The 16,677-nt window shown below is 35.6% G+C and overlaps 2 protein-coding genes across 2 annotated transcripts; one reads left to right on the top strand and one right to left on the bottom strand.

Moving 5' to 3' along the window:
- Positions 1 to 814: 814 nt before the first annotated feature.
- LOC132062238 (armadillo repeat-containing protein LFR-like) lies at positions 815 to 5,471 on the bottom strand. The gene is made up of 8 exons (XM_059454869.1): positions 5,208 to 5,471; positions 3,186 to 3,355; positions 2,933 to 3,075; positions 2,524 to 2,780; positions 1,776 to 1,881; positions 1,555 to 1,693; positions 1,334 to 1,461; positions 815 to 1,250 (listed from the first exon to the last, which is right to left on the bottom strand). The coding sequence occupies exons 1-8, from the start codon at positions 5,401 to 5,403 to the stop codon at positions 995 to 997; spliced, it is 1,395 nt and encodes a 464-aa protein (XP_059310852.1). The 5' UTR covers positions 5,404 to 5,471; the 3' UTR covers positions 815 to 994.
- Positions 5,472 to 10,436: 4,965 nt separating this feature from the next.
- LOC132062151 (GDP-mannose 3,5-epimerase 2) lies at positions 10,437 to 15,260 on the top strand. The gene is made up of 7 exons (XM_059454806.1): positions 10,437 to 10,694; positions 11,943 to 12,353; positions 13,407 to 13,500; positions 13,586 to 13,715; positions 13,801 to 13,933; positions 14,519 to 14,726; positions 14,814 to 15,260. Exons 2-7 carry the CDS (start codon positions 11,944 to 11,946, stop codon positions 14,967 to 14,969), a joined length of 1,131 nt encoding a protein of 376 aa, XP_059310789.1. The 5' UTR covers positions 10,437 to 10,694; position 11,943; the 3' UTR covers positions 14,970 to 15,260.
- Positions 15,261 to 16,677: the final 1,417 nt, after the last annotated feature.

The following is a 16,677-nucleotide window of genomic DNA, read 5'->3' as shown; positions in this document are numbered from 1 at the left end:
TGCTTATGAGTTTCATACAAAAGAAATTGTTAATTCGCTTGCATGATTGCATTATCATTCAAAACAGCAGTATTAAATATTAAATCTAACTTGTTTGATCGTCAAGTAGCCTTTTTTGGCCAGACCCATGGAACTATCTATTTAAGTACATCAAATCATCAATAGCACAGGGTTTTCTCTTTAATAAGACAATGTAGAATCCGATTCCTTTACCACGCGCTTTACAGAAGCTAATTTATTTATCAGTAAGATTCAGATAATGTCATGACTTGAACTTTATTCTTTTGGCCAATAGACTTGAAACCTAATAACATTTTCGTCGATGCCTCCAAGGTGTGTGGTTTATTATGCAACTTCCAGTTTGAAGAGTTCCAAAAGAGGCGTGTTATTTATTATACGAACTTTGAGTTTGAAGAGGACAATTATATGATAATAATTATTTGAGGACAATTACATGATAATAATTATTTGACAGTAGTAGTACAATGATGATATTGTGGTACTGTCAGAGACTAATTTCAACTATAGATTTTTTCCCTGCTGTTTGAGTCAATTAGAAATGTACTTTAATAAATTAATACCCTATTGCCACAAGAAAGAATCATTCATTCTTTTGATTTTATTATGCAGAATAGCTCATCAGTCCTGAGTCCTGACCTTGTTGGTTGAAGGGTTAAAATACCAGAAATTTTGAAGCACCAAGCAAAAGAAAACTTAATGAGTGCATTATATCTAAATATCTGCAAATTGCAATGGAGGAGGAATAGTAATGCAAGAATGTTTTTTCTTCATTTGTATAAGCAGCAGTAATGCAGAGTTTTAACAGATTCGAATAAAATGAAGGCCAGAAATGATAAACCTATAGTAATATATATTTTGCACTTCTGAGGTGAATTAACATTAGGTTTACAACAAAAGCATATGCTCGACTAATCACATTTAAATCTATGTACAACATATCTTACCCAAATAAGGTACCTTGTGTGTTTTGATATTACATGCCCCAGATCCCTCGAGCTGATGCCATTTTGTTGCTTGGCCTTGATGTTAGTTCGTAAAGTATCCTGGCAAATATATCTGAGTATCTTGGGTCACCGAAAAGCATTTCGGCAAATGCATTTTCATGCACTAGCAGGAGGGGCTTGTTCTGTGGCTCTGATACAAGGTTTTCCAAAATCGTTGCTGCTTTCCTGCACACTTCTGGCACTGGATGTGGCATCTTAATTACTTTCAAGAGTCTATCAATAGCCCTGAAGTTTTATGTGAGTGGATAAGTCATTCAGATACAAAATATATAAAACATTGTGACTAGGTCCAAAATTCCCGGTCTCACCATCGTTCACTAGCCAGCTTCAAACGGCAGTCCATATTTATTTCTGAAAGGTTATATAATGCACCAATAGCAGCTGCTTGAGCATCAGTAGCCGGTTGACTCATGATATCAACTAAACGTTTATAAATCTGCAACGCCACAAATTAAATTCAACAGGTTTTCTGAATATTCATACATATAGGAACTCTACAATAGAGGCTGTCAAAAGAAAGAACATCAACCTGCGAAGCAAAAGGAAGTAGGAAAGGTTCATTATCAGGATTTATTATAAGACGACCAATTAATTCAGCAGCAGCACAATGCCAGGCCTTAACAGCAGATCCTAGCACTCCCATGAGAGCTTGGACTGCACGTTTCTCCCTGGATAAGGATCAAGAACCCAATTACGGTGTTGACATACAATGATATAAGAGAAATAACAACTAAAAAGTCTCACACTTACGTCATTTTGATAAAAGAAGGTTTTGAGGAACTGAAGATCCGGAGATCTATCAATGGCCCAATATTCACTACAGTCTCGAGTGCATTTGTGACAAGTTCTTCATCCTCTGTTAAGATAAAATCCCAAAGATGAGAAAGTATAAGAAACGTGCTTAAAAGAATACAGAAAACACTTTAACATTCAGGCATAGAAAACTGCATATTCTAACATATTCCAATTGCCTTTTCTCTGTTCAGAATAGGACCTATCTAATTTAATTTTCTTTCTTTTTTTTTCTTTTAAGGTGCTCTTTAACGGGCAGGAGGCGCAATGGGATGCAGGGTGAATGTAAACAAGTCTATCGAGATTATGAAATAGGGCAAGACATAAGTACCGAGACTAGGAACAATAAACAATAGTCGGGCAGATACACTAAAATCACAACACACAATGGATTGGGCACGTCGAATAGATTCCAACCATTTCTTTAGACTTTACAAAGCTAGTAGAGCAACATAAGATTCAAGTTTTCTATTGAAGCATCAACTAGAACAGCATAACCATGAAGACAACTAAAGAAAAAGGGGTAGTAAATGTATTAGACAAGGGGATCATAATACAAGCAATCATATCACAGATGCCAAGCTTGCAAGCACAATACAGAAACCATATATATCAATAACTTTCCATAGAATAGCGCCGCGTCATAGATGGCAAGCTTGTAAGCACAACACAGATATCATAAGATCAAACTAAAACTATTTCCCACCTGTAATATAATCTGCCAGACACTGGAATAGAGTTTCTAAGCAATGCCTATGCTGGCCCATGATGACTTCATTCTCTGGCATAAAAGAGAAGTTGCGAACAATGTTTGAAGCAGCAACAGCACACTGCTGTTTTTCAATCCGCCCCTCCTCATCCAAATTAAATAGGCCATCTTCCTCAAACCACAAACCCGCGGGGCGAGACTTGGTATTACTCTTCCGAACAGACGACTCTCTGTTGGCAGCTCCAGCACCCGTGCTGTCATCAAGGATTACAAATCATTACAGAGATCTCATGCACTGGAAATAAATAAAGTACAAAAATTCAAGTAATACAGACATCTAAAAGAAAGAGACCGCGCGCGTTTTTTTTTGGGGGGGGGGATTAAGTTTGAAACCATCCAGCATTACCTAGGATTGGGAAAAGATTCATTCGAGTTTAATGCGTCATATTCAAGTCCAAATCCAGTAACCGCAGAATTTGCACCCAAAAGCCGGACACGAGGTGCCTTTACAAGTACCCTTGGTAAGGCTATATCACGCCAATCATCTATCTGTTTAACGGAATATTGTCATCATTGGCATGATAGTAAAATAAATAGTAAAGAACAAATAGAAGTTGCATGGGAATCACACGTTGTGTGATAGATATCAAGAAACGTACAACTTGAAGCAGAGCATCAAGCAATCCAGGAATTTTGGCAAGAGGAGTCGCATCCTTGCGGACTTCATCTTTCTCCTTGAATGATAGCAAAGTGAGGGCATTTAATGCCCATGTCAGCTCACTCTTTAATCCACTTTGAAGAGCTAGAACAATCCTTTTATTATTCTGTTCTGGTGAAAGTTTTTTTTTTCAAAAAAAAAAAAAAAAAAAAAAAAACTTCAAGATAACCAAATAATAAGCATGCAAGAATAAAGGGGCTGGCATCATCCTATTTCTAAAGCCTTACAGCCCTTATCAGAAATAAATGTCACTATTTTTTTTCTCAAATTCAACACGTAAGTCAATCTTTCAGAAAGTATCCTCTTACATAACTCAAGCTCATTTCAAGGCGAATATTAGCTTTATAGTTAGTTGAGATCAGAAACAATCTGGTTCACTTGGCTTGGGTTGACCATATAAAAAGCAAATACCTCCCTGCCTACGCTAGCAAATCCTATGCATAATTCTTTCGTTTAGTTCTAGACCTAGTTAGGTGATCATAGAATCATAGATCAGTGGACGATGTCACTCTATTCAACTCCCAAATTGAATCTACGTGGGTACATAGTGCATCACTCAAATCATGTGCATCAAGATTTATAGCAAGTAAAACGAGTTCTGCATTACATCTTCAGCTCAAATAGGCTGGTTGTCGGAATTTGGCTTTCCATGTCTTCAATTTTGAGGAACTTAATTAATACCCTTTATTCTTTCGTAAATAAAAACAAGTAATAGAAACTTTTTATTTCGGAAAACAAATATTAAGGAGGCAAAGCAAATAAAAGGAAGTCATTTCCAAGGTCCAAAACTTCAATGAAGCGATGAGTTTGCCCCTTGGTGACTATTGATTTTGTAAAAACTCTAGGAAGTAAAGAGGCGATAAAAATTGTTGGAGAGACAATGATGAGATTCTTTCTATCACACTGGACTAGGGGGCTATCTAGATCACATCCCAGTCAAGAAGATGATCTTGTGAGTTGTGTCATAACATATGGCTTCAAAAAATTAGTCGGTGATCATCTGTCGTCATCGCTTCTTTAGACCTTTGAAAAAAAAAAAAACACACACACACACACACACACTCTTACTCCACCCATTGGTTGTGGGGATGGGTTGTAGGCTTCTACCTTCTCCTTACATGGTCTTTAGTATCCTCAGATCTTGATCCATTTTCTTTACAGATAAAACACCTTGATTCATTTAGCACCCAAGGGTGTGGCCTAGTGGTCAATGAAGTGGGTTACGAACCATGAGGTCTCAGGTTCAAATCCCAACAGAGTCAAAAAACGCTAGGTGATTTCTTCTTATATGTTCTAGCCTTGGTTGACAGAGTTGCCTGTAGCTATTGCTAATGGGAGGTGGCAGGTATCCGTGGAATTAGTCTAGGTGCCCGCAAGCTACCACAGATGCACGGTTATTAAAAAAACACCTTGATCCATTATCTTTATGGATACATTCATATCAATCAAAGTCACATCCTAAACCATTTTATTTCATACCCCCAAGCTTAACATGTCTATTTTGCTCTCTAATTCTCAGCCTCCTTGTCACGACCTAATATTGGAACATGACCACTGCATAAAGGCTGATAACGAGGTACAATTCACAGCAAGAAAGCTCAAAACTTTATACTCCCTACGGTCCATTTTACTTGTCATGTTTTGTTTTCCACGCCCCTTAAGAAAACATTAACTAAAAGGGTAATTCGACTAAATTATGCTTATTTATTCTTTGATCTCAATTTAATACTACTCTCTTTTTCACTAAATTAATAATCTCTATCCACATTTATTGAGTAAGGTGAAAACTAATAGTTAATTATATCTTGATATTCTAAAATGACAACTATATCCCAAGATAGAAAAAATTCACAAAACCCCGATCCCTTCTACAACTACTTTTTTTACACCAATGATACGTTGCCACGTATTAAAAAAATTAAGTATATTCTATGTATTTATGAGGCAAAGATGTTTTACTAACCAGCGAATGCAGAGTGAACTTGAAGTGAAGGGCCGAGTAGTGTTGAAGGAGCTGCTGAGTCAGCTGCTGCTGCGGCGGCGGCGGCTGCAGCGGCGGCGTTGCTATTTCCGCTACCAAATGGGCGACCTCTTTTAGCCGGCGGTGCAGCCGAGCCACCAGTTGATCCGGTTAGCTTTGATTGCTCTCTTTTCTGCATCTCTTTTTGGAGAGAGTATAGCGGTTGTTGTGAGACTGAAAAGTCAAGAACTGGTCCCAAGAGAGTCGGGTTATGGATCGGAGTAAGGGATGGGCTGACTATTTGACTTGGCCCAACGTGGAGCCCATTAATGTAAGTAATATGGGCCTATTTCAACCCCTTGATCCAAATTCATAAGTGCTTGGGCCATGCGGACCACATTCATTCATTTGCACTTGTGTTCCTATTTTATGTCCCACTTGGCATAAGTTTTATTTTAAAGGAAAAAGATTAAAAATCGGGCAATTTGCAGGACTGTCCTTCACTGGGGATGGTCTTTAATTTTTGGCCCTCAAATTGGTGGTCTTTAACTTTTATCCTTCGCTAAAAATTCATTGGTTTCGGATTCAAAACCACCACTCAATCAAAAATTTAAATAAAATTCGCAAGGTAGATTTTGAATTCGCAAACCCAGTTTTGAAACAAAAATTTAAGAATCCAAACATTCGCCTTACAAAATTTTTTTTTTTTTTTTTTTCCGAGTAGATTTTGGATTCGAACGACAAAACTTAAAGACCGCTAATTTGAAGGGGAAAAATTAAAGACCGGCCCCATGGAAAACCATGCAATAAAATTTATCCATTAGCTAGCACTTTTGACTTTTGACCTTGGAGGTCTGCCCTAGAGTTATGAGGTAAGTGGGATCAAAACTTCGAGGTAATTTTCTGCATTTGAAGTTGGAGTTGGAAAAATAATTGAAATTGAATTTATGAATGATGGAAGAAATGGGAAAATAGCTACTATTTGATTGCTAATATAAAATTTAACTACTACTTCAAAATTATTCAACATTTGGCCGCATTTTTGTTGAAAATAAAAATTTGGACAAAAATATCTTTAGTTAAAACACGAAAAAACTTCAAAAACTTTTCATGTAATTTTAACTAGCGCTATTCAAAAATGTTGAAGCTTGAAATGTGGCAATTTAAAACTCCATGACTTTTTCCTGGAGTTTGAACTATGTAGTTCAAACTCCATAAATTATTTTTAGAGTTTGAATGGTAAATGTTCAAACCCCAGTAACATTTTCTGAAGTTTTTTCGGTGTTTAGCTAGGGATATTACCATACAAATTTTGTTTCTGCATTATCTTTTAATTACATTTCAAACGGCGGCTAAATTTATGTTTGGGGAGTGATAGTTCTTTCTTTTTAAAAAAAGAATTGTCAAAGTTTTAAAATTTGTGAGTGGAAGTTGAAGATCTGAAACACTTTACTTAAAATACAACTTCAAACTAATATTTCTACTTGAAAAAATAAATTCAAGCTCAAGTTAAAATTGTGTTCTAAATACAACAAACACCAATTTGCAAATTGAAACACCATTACATACTATCAAGCCCCGCATACAAACAAATTTGGGCTATGAAGGATTTTATACGTGTTATTTAAGTACATTCAATTTCTATAGTGTTTAACTTATTGTAATTATTGTTGGCAAACTATAAATCCGGATTTTCAACTTCATTCATGTAAATCTAAAGTCGATTAAAAAATGACCAAACGTTAAATGTTTTATATTTTTCAACTGTCCTATATAACGGTCCTACAGGCGGCTTTCTGTGTACTTCGGAAAATATCAATGCTAGCAATATTTTTATTTTTATTGACTGCATTTAATTTCATATGATCCTTGATTCCTTTCCAACACCTTTTGCAATTCTTTTCCAAAATAGTAGTCCTTGCTTTTTGTCTCCAATTATTGGAGGAATCAAATCATGATTCCATTATTCCATACGAATTACGACAAAAGGAAAAAAATTAAATAAACAAACTAAATAAAAAATAGCTGAAAAATACAAAGAAGAATCAGAATCAGCTCTGTATCTAATGGTTTATTGGCTGTCTTGAAAAGAAAAACTCCTACTTATAAGGAATTGATATCCATGTGAAAACGCGGGTTTGGCTAAAAAACTTTCACATCTACTTCTTTGATTGCAACTACCCTACCATGAGCTCTTTTCTACTTGCAACTCTAATTTGTAAAATTTTTAGAACACTTTACCGTTTTTGATTTAAACAATCGTAATTACAGAGTTATTAAATAATAGCTAATTAATTATTGTTGCAAAAGAAAAGTGTTCGCACCAATAGAGTTATTAAATAATTTTATTAAAATGCATCTTAAAGTATGTGATACAAGTCGACAGATAGTAGTTTAACTATAATTTACAATTCATAAAGCAAATCAAATTTATTGGATTAATGTAATATTTTGTCAAAAAGTCAAGTAAATGGTACATAATGACTTTGTCTATAATTTTAGGGAAAAGGGTCAAATTTACCCTCCAAGTATGATTTATAGTTTAAATTTGTCCTCCATCAAAGTTTGGGATCAAATTTGCCCTCTCTGTCAAAGTTTGGGATCAAATTTGCCCTCCCCGTTAAGATACTTGATAAATTTACCCTTATATGGATGAAAGTCTGACTTAGAGTTCACAACACAAAAAGTTAGCTACGTTGGATCCACATAAGCTCCACGTAGTCTCCCAATCCCAATTCTCTTTTGGTAAAAAAAAGTGCCCCTGCAATATTTGTTTTGTCATGGTGAAGGTTTCTTCATGAACTCTTCAGAGCATTTACGAACGTAGGAAAACATTTTTCTCGAAATACATTCCTAAACGCATATCTAAAGTAAGGTCGGAAAAGTTATGATCCCGCAAAAGTGATAACAAGACAACAAAATAAATTTGTGCGGTTCGGCTTTGAAAATCCATTTTCGGTTCTCTTGAAATAGTTTTTGAGAGCTTCGACGGGGAGACGACAACAATGAGTTAAGTTAGCTCCATCAAGTTCACCTAAGATAGATGTCATGTTCAAGAAATTTTCTTTGGTCGATAATTCTATGTTTGGAGAGAACAACGAATCCTTGGTCGTATTAAACATTTGTTGTTCTTCTTTGCAATTTTTCTTACATGCCTCTATTTTATGCATTACGTGTGTACCTCGATGCGATTAAAACTCGCTTTTCACATTACTACGTGTGCCTTAGTGTCGGCCAGCAGGCTAGACGCGTTAAGAGAATTGGGATTGGGAAACGGGTAAAAAGAGAATTGAGTTTGGGAGTCTACTTGGAGCTATGTAGATCCGTCGTGGCTAATTTTTTGGGTTGTGAAGTCAGTCGACTTCCATCCATATAAGGCAATTTATCAAGTATCACAATAGGAAGGGCAAATTTGATCCCAAACTTCGACGAAGAGGGCAAATTTGATCCCAAACTTTAATGGAGGGCAAATTTAAACTATAAACCATACTTGGAGGGCAAATTTGATCCCAAACTTTGACAGAGGACAAATTTAAACTATAAACTATACTTGGAGGGTAAATTTGACCCTTTTCCCATAATTTTACGTCCCAAGTTCATATGAGATCACCACCACATGAAGAGTTAAATAGGTTCTCTTTGCTGATGTCCTTTTTTTTTTTTTTTCAGATTTTATGTCTAATACTTTTAATTATTAAGTGATTTGTAAACATTTTTATGCAAGTATTATATTTAGGGTTCCACATGCAGACTGAGACAAAAAGTTAAATGCATAATGCATTACCTTATACACCAACTCCCACTATCATATAAAAAGTACAATAATTTCTATTTTACTATGATGATTTAGAATAATGGATATAACAACTTTCAAGAATTCAATTACTTATCTAAAAGATTTCCACAACAACTATGAAACAAGTCAAATCAATATGCTAATCCCAGCTTGATCAGTCAAATACTATTAGGACAGATGACGTGATTGATTATATTTTATTTGGTCACCAACTCACCAATCATATAATATTACTCCTAATATATATCACAAATTAATTTTTGTTTTATGCTAAGAGCTTTGTTAACGTAACTCTAACATTGGAAGAAACTTAAAGCTTGTTAAGAAAGTTCTTTTTTTTCTTCTTCAATTCAAAAAAAATGGATAGGGTTCATATCTTTTTATTATTATTGTTATATTTACCTTTTTCCCTTTGTAATGTGTTTATTAGTATTATTTTAGAAAGATTGTGCCCTGTAGGAACAGAGATAGTTGTCAAAAGATGCTAATCGGTTGATCTTAGAGGCCGTTTGGATTAACCGAAAAAAAGTGACTTTTAAGCGTAAGTGCTTAAAGTATTTTTAAGTGCCGAAAGTTATTTTATAAATAAGCAGTTACGTGTTTGGATAAAAGTGCTTAAAGGATTTTTAGAAGTAAGGGTAATATTGGAATTAATAGAAAATATAAGGGATAAAAGGGTAAAGTTGTTGGTCAAATCAAAATGGCTTTTAAGCCGAAAAAAAAAAGTTGGGTTGAGCAACTTCTTGGTTTAGGCTTATTTTAAGCACTTTTTAACTTGATTTAAGCTGTATTCTATTTTACCAAGCACCCAAATAAGTTACAAAATGGCTTGTAAGCTGGTTGACCAACTTATAAGTCAATCCAAACGGGCTCTTAATCATTTGAACTAAACATGTTTCAATCTACTCGGTCTCTTTCATTTTTATGGTACCATAACTGCTTGGAATAATTAATTTATTTATTTTTAAATAATATTTTGTTACATTCATTTCATGCATTTTAAAAATTGTAATTACTTATACATAGTATTTTTATATAATTTTTGAATATGTAATTTTATTTTTAAGAAATTAAAGAATAAATACTAATTTAAGTTTAAGTTAAATTGTTTCTGCGTAGTTCTCTTTTACTTAACAAATAAAAAAATCAACGTTGGAGTACGGCGAGATGATGAAACTTTTTCTACTATAACTCTAGAATACTCCCATTCCACGAATTACTATGTTTATTTGGGTAATCCATGAAAAAAATTACACAATACGAATTCGAATTAGTCATACAATTAAATTTTGAATATCAATTTTTTTTTTTTTTTTTGCAAAAAGGAAAATCTATCTAGGGGTGGTACGTGAAAGGGACCATTTGGAAATGGGCAAGTGATGGAAAGTTTTCAAGGCTTAATATTATTACAGAGAACAGACCAATCAAAATGGATTACAATGATGATTGTTCAAACTGACTCTATTTATGTGTTATAAATTCCAGATAAGACACAACCCTTTAATGTTTCCATAAATTCTGTCCACATAAATATATTGCCTACTATGCCAATCTTGGAATTTGTTTAGGCTGTTATAAAGTACAGATCTATTATCACAACAAAAGAAAAAAAAAGAAAAAAAATACATAGCCCCTTATCATTATTCAGTTTTGCCATCTCCTTCAAGACCCTCAAAAAATCCAATTTTTTCAAGGTATTTTGCTCTCTTTTTTTCTCTTTGAATCTGTATTTTTCATTTCTTGGTTTTAAGTTGCTATTAATGTGATTTGATTCATTAATAACTTGTGTGGGTTGCTTTTCTTCTTTTGGATTTGAGGTTTTAGTATGCTTTTTGTTCTCTTTTTTTCTTGGTTGGGAAAAAATTCAATCTTTTTTGGTTGTTTTTGTTAGCTGCACGTTTTCAATATAATTTTCTGTTTAAGTTGGGTGTTTTATGTGGACTTGTTGTCTTGTTTAATGCTTAATTTATCAAGGGTTTGAACTAAGGTATTAGTTTTAGTTATGTTTATTGATTTCCCTGGTCTTTCTGCATACATGTCTTAATGCTGTGATGTGAATATGTCTTTGTTAAGTGAATCTTTTTTATTTTCCTTATGAAAAGTGAATCTTTTAGTTTTGTTGTGTAGTTTTGTATTTTGTTTAAGTGGCTGAGATGGAGAGGTCTTACTAGTATCCATATTTCTTTCCCTGTTTGTGGGAGGTTCAAATTTGCCCATGTACTATTCACAATGACTCAATTTTGCCAAATGTGCATTCATGTCTTTGTTGTTAGCAAATTGTCTCGTATTTGTCATTTGGCATTAATGGAGCTCCAACGTGATTAGGGGTAAACTTCACGTGTTCAAATTATCCGAGAAAAAAGTTCCAGTTTACTCCTCAATGTTTGACTATGGTTTAAAATTGTCCTTATGTTGGAGCTCCAACAGTATTAGGGGTGAACTCCACGTGTTCAAATTATCCGAGAAAAAAGGTCTAATTTACTCCTCATGTTTGACTATGGTTTAAAATTGTCCTTATGTTGGAGCTCCGTTAGGGGTCAAGGTTGATAACGAGTCTTTTTTCTGACGACGGGGTAGAATTAGATCGGAGTATAACGGATGACAAAGTTGAGCAATGTCGAATAGGACAGGGACAAATTTGCAATTTTTTTGATGTAATTCATAGTATATTAGATAAAAAAAATCATTCTTGATATTCCTTTCTGTGCTTTACACTTAGTTTGTCCTCATTCTTGATTCCAGTATGTCTTTAGACTTGTTATTTCTGTATTAACCACATGGAGATTCACTTATGTTGTCCCTTGTGTTACAAATATTTTGATGATCTAGTGAGTTTTATTCTGGCATGTGGCTATTTAATGCATTTAGACTCGAGCTTCGCCTCTTTTTGGGCTAGTACAATTCCTCACATTTTCCTTTTAATGGTGGTATGCTATGCACAGAATGGGAACTTCTGTCGAAACCAAATATGGAGAATACACATATGAAAACCTTGAGCGGGAACCCTACTGGCCTTCAGAGAAGCTTCGAATCTCTATTACGGGAGCTGGTGGATTCATAGCCTCACACATTGCAAGGCGTCTGAAGACGGAGGGGCATTACGTTATTGCTTCCGACTGGAAGAAGAATGAGCACATGTCTGAGGACATGTTCTGTCATGAGTTCCATCTTGTTGATCTTAGGGTTATGGATAACTGTTTGAAAGTCACAAAAGGAGTTGATCATGTGTTCAATCTCGCTGCTGATATGGGAGGTATGGGCTTCATTCAGTCCAACCACTCAGTGATCATGTATAACAACACTATGATCAGCTTTAACATGATGGAGGCTTCAAGAATCAACGGTATTAAGAGGTTAGCCAATCTCTCCTGCTTTACAAGGGAGTATTGTTTAGTGTTTAGACTTGTGTTCTAATGCAAGGCAGCTATGCAATATTCAAGGGCTACTGGTTTTACTTAGTGGCGGATTTAGAACACGGCATACGGGTTCACGGGGACCCAATGACTCATGCGTAGACCATGTAAATATATTTAAAAATTTACTAAATATGTACAACCATGAGGTCGCGGTAGGAACCCACAAACTTCAAATCCTGGATCCGTCTCTGGTTTTATTTGATATGTTCTTTTATTTTTAGGATGAAAGGGTTACATGAACTTATGGATATATCACTTGCAACACTTTTTATGGAAAACCTTCATTTGGCGTTCCTTCATTCTTAAACGATGAAGTACTTACCTTAAATAGGTGGGAAGATGCGGAGATAATGTTGCCATCTAAATTCAGTGCTTAAAACACGCTGAAATGACCTGAGAGGAAAAGAAAATAATAGTATTTATACACACAAATATAATTAGTTGTTCATAATTCTAGATGAGTCTACTGATATCAATTTGTTGTGGTAGATCTCATGTACAGAAACATGACAAAGTTGTTACTATTTGTCGTACTCCTTTCCTTCTGTGGGAGTTCTATCTCTTCCTTCTGCACTTACTGCCAACTTTTGTACGTCCGTAAGCCTTTTCTAATATATATAAAATAAAGCAAAATGTTATGACAAGTCTCTCTAGGAGCATCACAATCTGCAGTTATGGTCCTTTATGACGCAAAAACAAGATGTTGTGGAGACGGAATTTCAACCTGTGACCTCAAGGTCTTGGGCCTTGCAGGAATAGACTGAAATATCTGGCTAAACAAGCACATTTTTCATTTTGTTGATTCCTCCAGCTCTTGGTCTCCTAATATAATATATCAAGTATATTTATTCCGTCAATGAATGCCGCCATAGAGCTGTCTTCTTCCTTTTAGCTGTTTTTGATTTTCTGTATTCATCCCTTTTGTTGAGTTATAGCAGCTAAGAAATAGTACTGTTTCCAGAAATTGACCTTTCAAATGTTTGGTTACAGGTTCTTTTATGCATCCAGTGCATGCATCTACCCTGAATTTAAGCAGTTGGAAACCAACGTGAGCTTAAAGGAGGCTGATGCTTGGCCTGCTGAGGTTTGTACCTTAAATTGATAAGCCTTATCTGTATTTGGAATTTGATTATCTGCAGCATTGATGACAATTTCTATTTTTGTCTTAGCCTCAAGATGCTTACGGCTTAGAAAAGCTGGCAACAGAGGAGTTATGTAAGCACTACAACAAGGACTTTGGAATTGAATGTCGCATTGGACGTTTCCATAACATTTACGGTCCATTTGGAACATGGAAAGGTAATATGACACAAGCATATTACATGTTCCATTGTCATTGATTATTTTTTTATGAAGTGATCAACTTTTTGTTTAAAAACTATAGGTGGACGCGAGAAAGCACCAGCAGCTTTTTGTAGAAAAGCCCTCACTTCCACTGACAAATTCGAAATGTGGGGAGATGGAAAGCAAACTCGATCTTTCACCTTCATTGATGAATGTGTTGAAGGTGTTTTGAGGTACGTGGAACTCTAAATAAGATTTCTCAACTGGAGTTTAGTTGAGAATGCTTATGACTCAAAGTTTTAATCTATATGGATTTGACCACCCCCCGACACTTTTCTCGGAGGCACTTCCTTCCCCTAGAAAACCTCAGGCCGAGAAAGAAAAGTGAAATACAATACTAGTTCTTTTCAGGCAATGTATCCGTGATGGAAGGTATGCATATGCAATACGAATGGCGCCCAATAAAGAAAACCCTCATGTGAACCAAATTTTGTAAAAGTATTGAGAAGAGAACAGAAAGGAATCTGAGTGCCTCTTATCTGTTGTGGGCTTGGACTTGTGACACCGCAGAGATCATGGATATTAAAAAAAAAAAAAAAAAAAAAAAAAAAAGGATTTTGGCATAGTTTGGGCAACGGTCTGTTAAAATAAAAATATTCATCTAATACACCTTTGTTTGGCTCCGATGCTTCACTAGAAAGAAATGGGCCTTCAGGACATCATTAGTCCTGCTTGGTGTAGGTTTAGCAGACGGAAATTGGCTATACTTTGTTTTGGAGATGCACTTCCGTTGCTCAAACAAATTTATTCCTATTCAGGTTAACAAAATCAGACTTTAGAGAGCCTGTGAACATCGGAAGTGATGAGATGGTAAGCATGAATGAGATGGCAGAGATAGTCCTCAGCTTTGATGGCAAGAACCTTCCTATCCATCACATCCCTGGACCAGAGGGTGTGCGTGGTCGAAACTCTGACAACACTCTCATCAAGGAAAAGCTTGGGTGGGCCCCTAGTATGAGATTAAAGGTATCAAGTTAGAACATTTAATCATCCTTTGGTGTTTGTTATTGTATGTCACGCACTTCTAATGTCTCTGTTCCAAATGATTTTCAGGATGGGTTGAGAATTACATATTTCTGGATCAAGGAACAAATTGAGAAAGAGAAGTTGAAGGGTGGCGATGTGTCCGCTTATGGGTCATCCAAAGTTGTGGGAACACAAGCTCCGGTTGAATTGGGCTCCCTTCGGGCTGCCGATGGCAAAGAGTGAAGTTGATGAGGCCAAGCTATCATTTAGTATGCATGACTGCCGTCTTTAGTTCCACCATGTTTTGTTCGCGTGGAACGTCTACCTATTGAAATATTTATATTATGTACCGAAGCTGTTCCTTTTTTTTTTTTTTTTTTCTTTTTCCATTTCACCTCCTTGCGGACCTACCAAATAATGCTTGCATTCAGTGATTTCTTTTTACTTCCTCAATGCCTTTACGGTATTTTCTGGGTTTGTATGAGACATAGCTATTTGCTATCAATCTATCATTTTTTTTGCTCCTTTCTGAAATTTACATGACTCCTTATGCTTTGTCTCCGTACGACATCTTTGTTGTGCCTAAGGGCGTGACATAGCATTCAATAAAGTGGGATAAAATTGTGGGAGACTAAGGTTCAAATCCAGCTGAGACATGCTAGGTGATTACTTTCATATGCCTAAGTTTTGGTAGATAAGAGTACTTAGGATCTATGTTAATGGGAGGAAGCTGGTATACATTAGAATAATTGAGGTGCGTTCAAGCTGGTCTGGGCACCACCATTATCAGGAAAAGTAAAAAATGAAAGACCAGTATGTTGTGTGGCCTGTGTTATGATCCTGAGATGCTACTTTGTTGAACCCCGGTTTAGAAATGGCTTGGAAGGTCCTTGCACATTATTAAGCTGAAGTTAGCTGATTGTTTGTTTAAGTACTCCTAGAACTTTTGGAATAGAGGCTTCATTTTCTCCTTTTGATCAAAGAAACAATTGCAGCACCTTACAGAAGATTTCACGAAGTTGAAAGGGTAGAGCTACGCTGTCGGTATAGTACTTTGCAATTAGCTTTCGTGCTTGGCGTAAGCACTTGCTGAAAAATTCAATGTTTGGTATTCATAAAGCCAAAAAATGTATGATGTAAGTCTATAACGAACTGCATGATCATAAACAGTTTGATACTTTGAGGTACTGGAAGGTTTTAGGTGCTTGACCGAAGCATAGTTGTTCAAACAATCTGTCTATAAAACGTCATATTTTCTTTTCTTGATGGCCAACCATGTTAGAACTTCTATGGTTGTGTTGTTTTTTGTCATATCATCGACATATTGTTTGATCTCTCAGCATTCTGAACCAAGGCTTTTAGGTCATAAATACATTACTTCTTCCACGTTGTTGAACAGGATTTTTGAATTACAAGGCAAAATTTGCGTGTGAGGGATTGTTCTACCAAAGCTACAATCATGTGAAAGGAAAGAAAGAGAACTTGAACAATTATCTGAATCCGTGCGTGTTCATATTTTTGTTGTGGAATCTAACAATCCAGCTCTGTGGTAAAGGCCACTGCAATTTAAATTGTGACATTAAAATTCGAGTTGTGACATCTAACTACTAAACTATCCGTTGAAAACAATAGCCCAAGTAGTAATAGTTCGGGCTAGTTGTTTTTCAGATTTATAATTGAAAGATAGTCATTGTCATGGAGTTTGAAATTTTACAGTTGAAACTCCATGACAATATTCCGGAGTTTTGCCTGTGAAATTTTAACTTCATGATAATTTGATTATTTCTCGGGGCTGAAAAGTGGCTATTTGTGAATTTTATTCCAAAACCAAAGGACACAGTAGAGGGTCAACAACAAATGGACCTGATTTTTTTGGTTTGTAACAAAAGAGTCAATTCTTACCCTCTACTGATCAATGTAGTAGATAGAACATCTTAAACGGAGGACTACT

The sequence above is a fragment of the Lycium ferocissimum genome, chromosome 1, assembly GCF_029784015.1.
Source record: "Lycium ferocissimum isolate CSIRO_LF1 chromosome 1, AGI_CSIRO_Lferr_CH_V1, whole genome shotgun sequence".
Lineage (NCBI taxonomy): Eukaryota > Viridiplantae > Streptophyta > Magnoliopsida > Solanales > Solanaceae > Lycium > Lycium ferocissimum.
Note: the sequence above shows the minus strand (reverse complement) of the source record. Positions and strands in the feature narration are given on the sequence as shown.

Coding starts and splice junctions, on each gene's coding strand:
- LOC132062238 (XM_059454869.1), bottom strand. CDS start 5,403: ATGCAGAAAAGAGAGCAATCAAAGCTAACCGGATCAACTGGTGGCTCG. Junction 3,076..3,185: donor TTGATGCTCTGCTTCAAGTT/GTACGTTTCTTG, acceptor TCCGTTAAACAG/ATAGATGATTGGCGTGATAT. Junction 1,694..1,775: donor CCTTCTTTTATCAAAATGAC/GTAAGTGTGAGA, acceptor ATCCTTATCCAG/GGAGAAACGTGCAGTCCAAG.
- LOC132062151 (XM_059454806.1), top strand. CDS start 11,944: ATGGGAACTTCTGTCGAAACCAAATATGGAGAATACACATATGAAAAC. Junction 12,354..13,406: donor AGAATCAACGGTATTAAGAG/GTTAGCCAATCT, acceptor GTTTGGTTACAG/GTTCTTTTATGCATCCAGTG. Junction 13,934..14,518: donor TGTGTTGAAGGTGTTTTGAG/GTACGTGGAACT, acceptor ATTCCTATTCAG/GTTAACAAAATCAGACTTTA.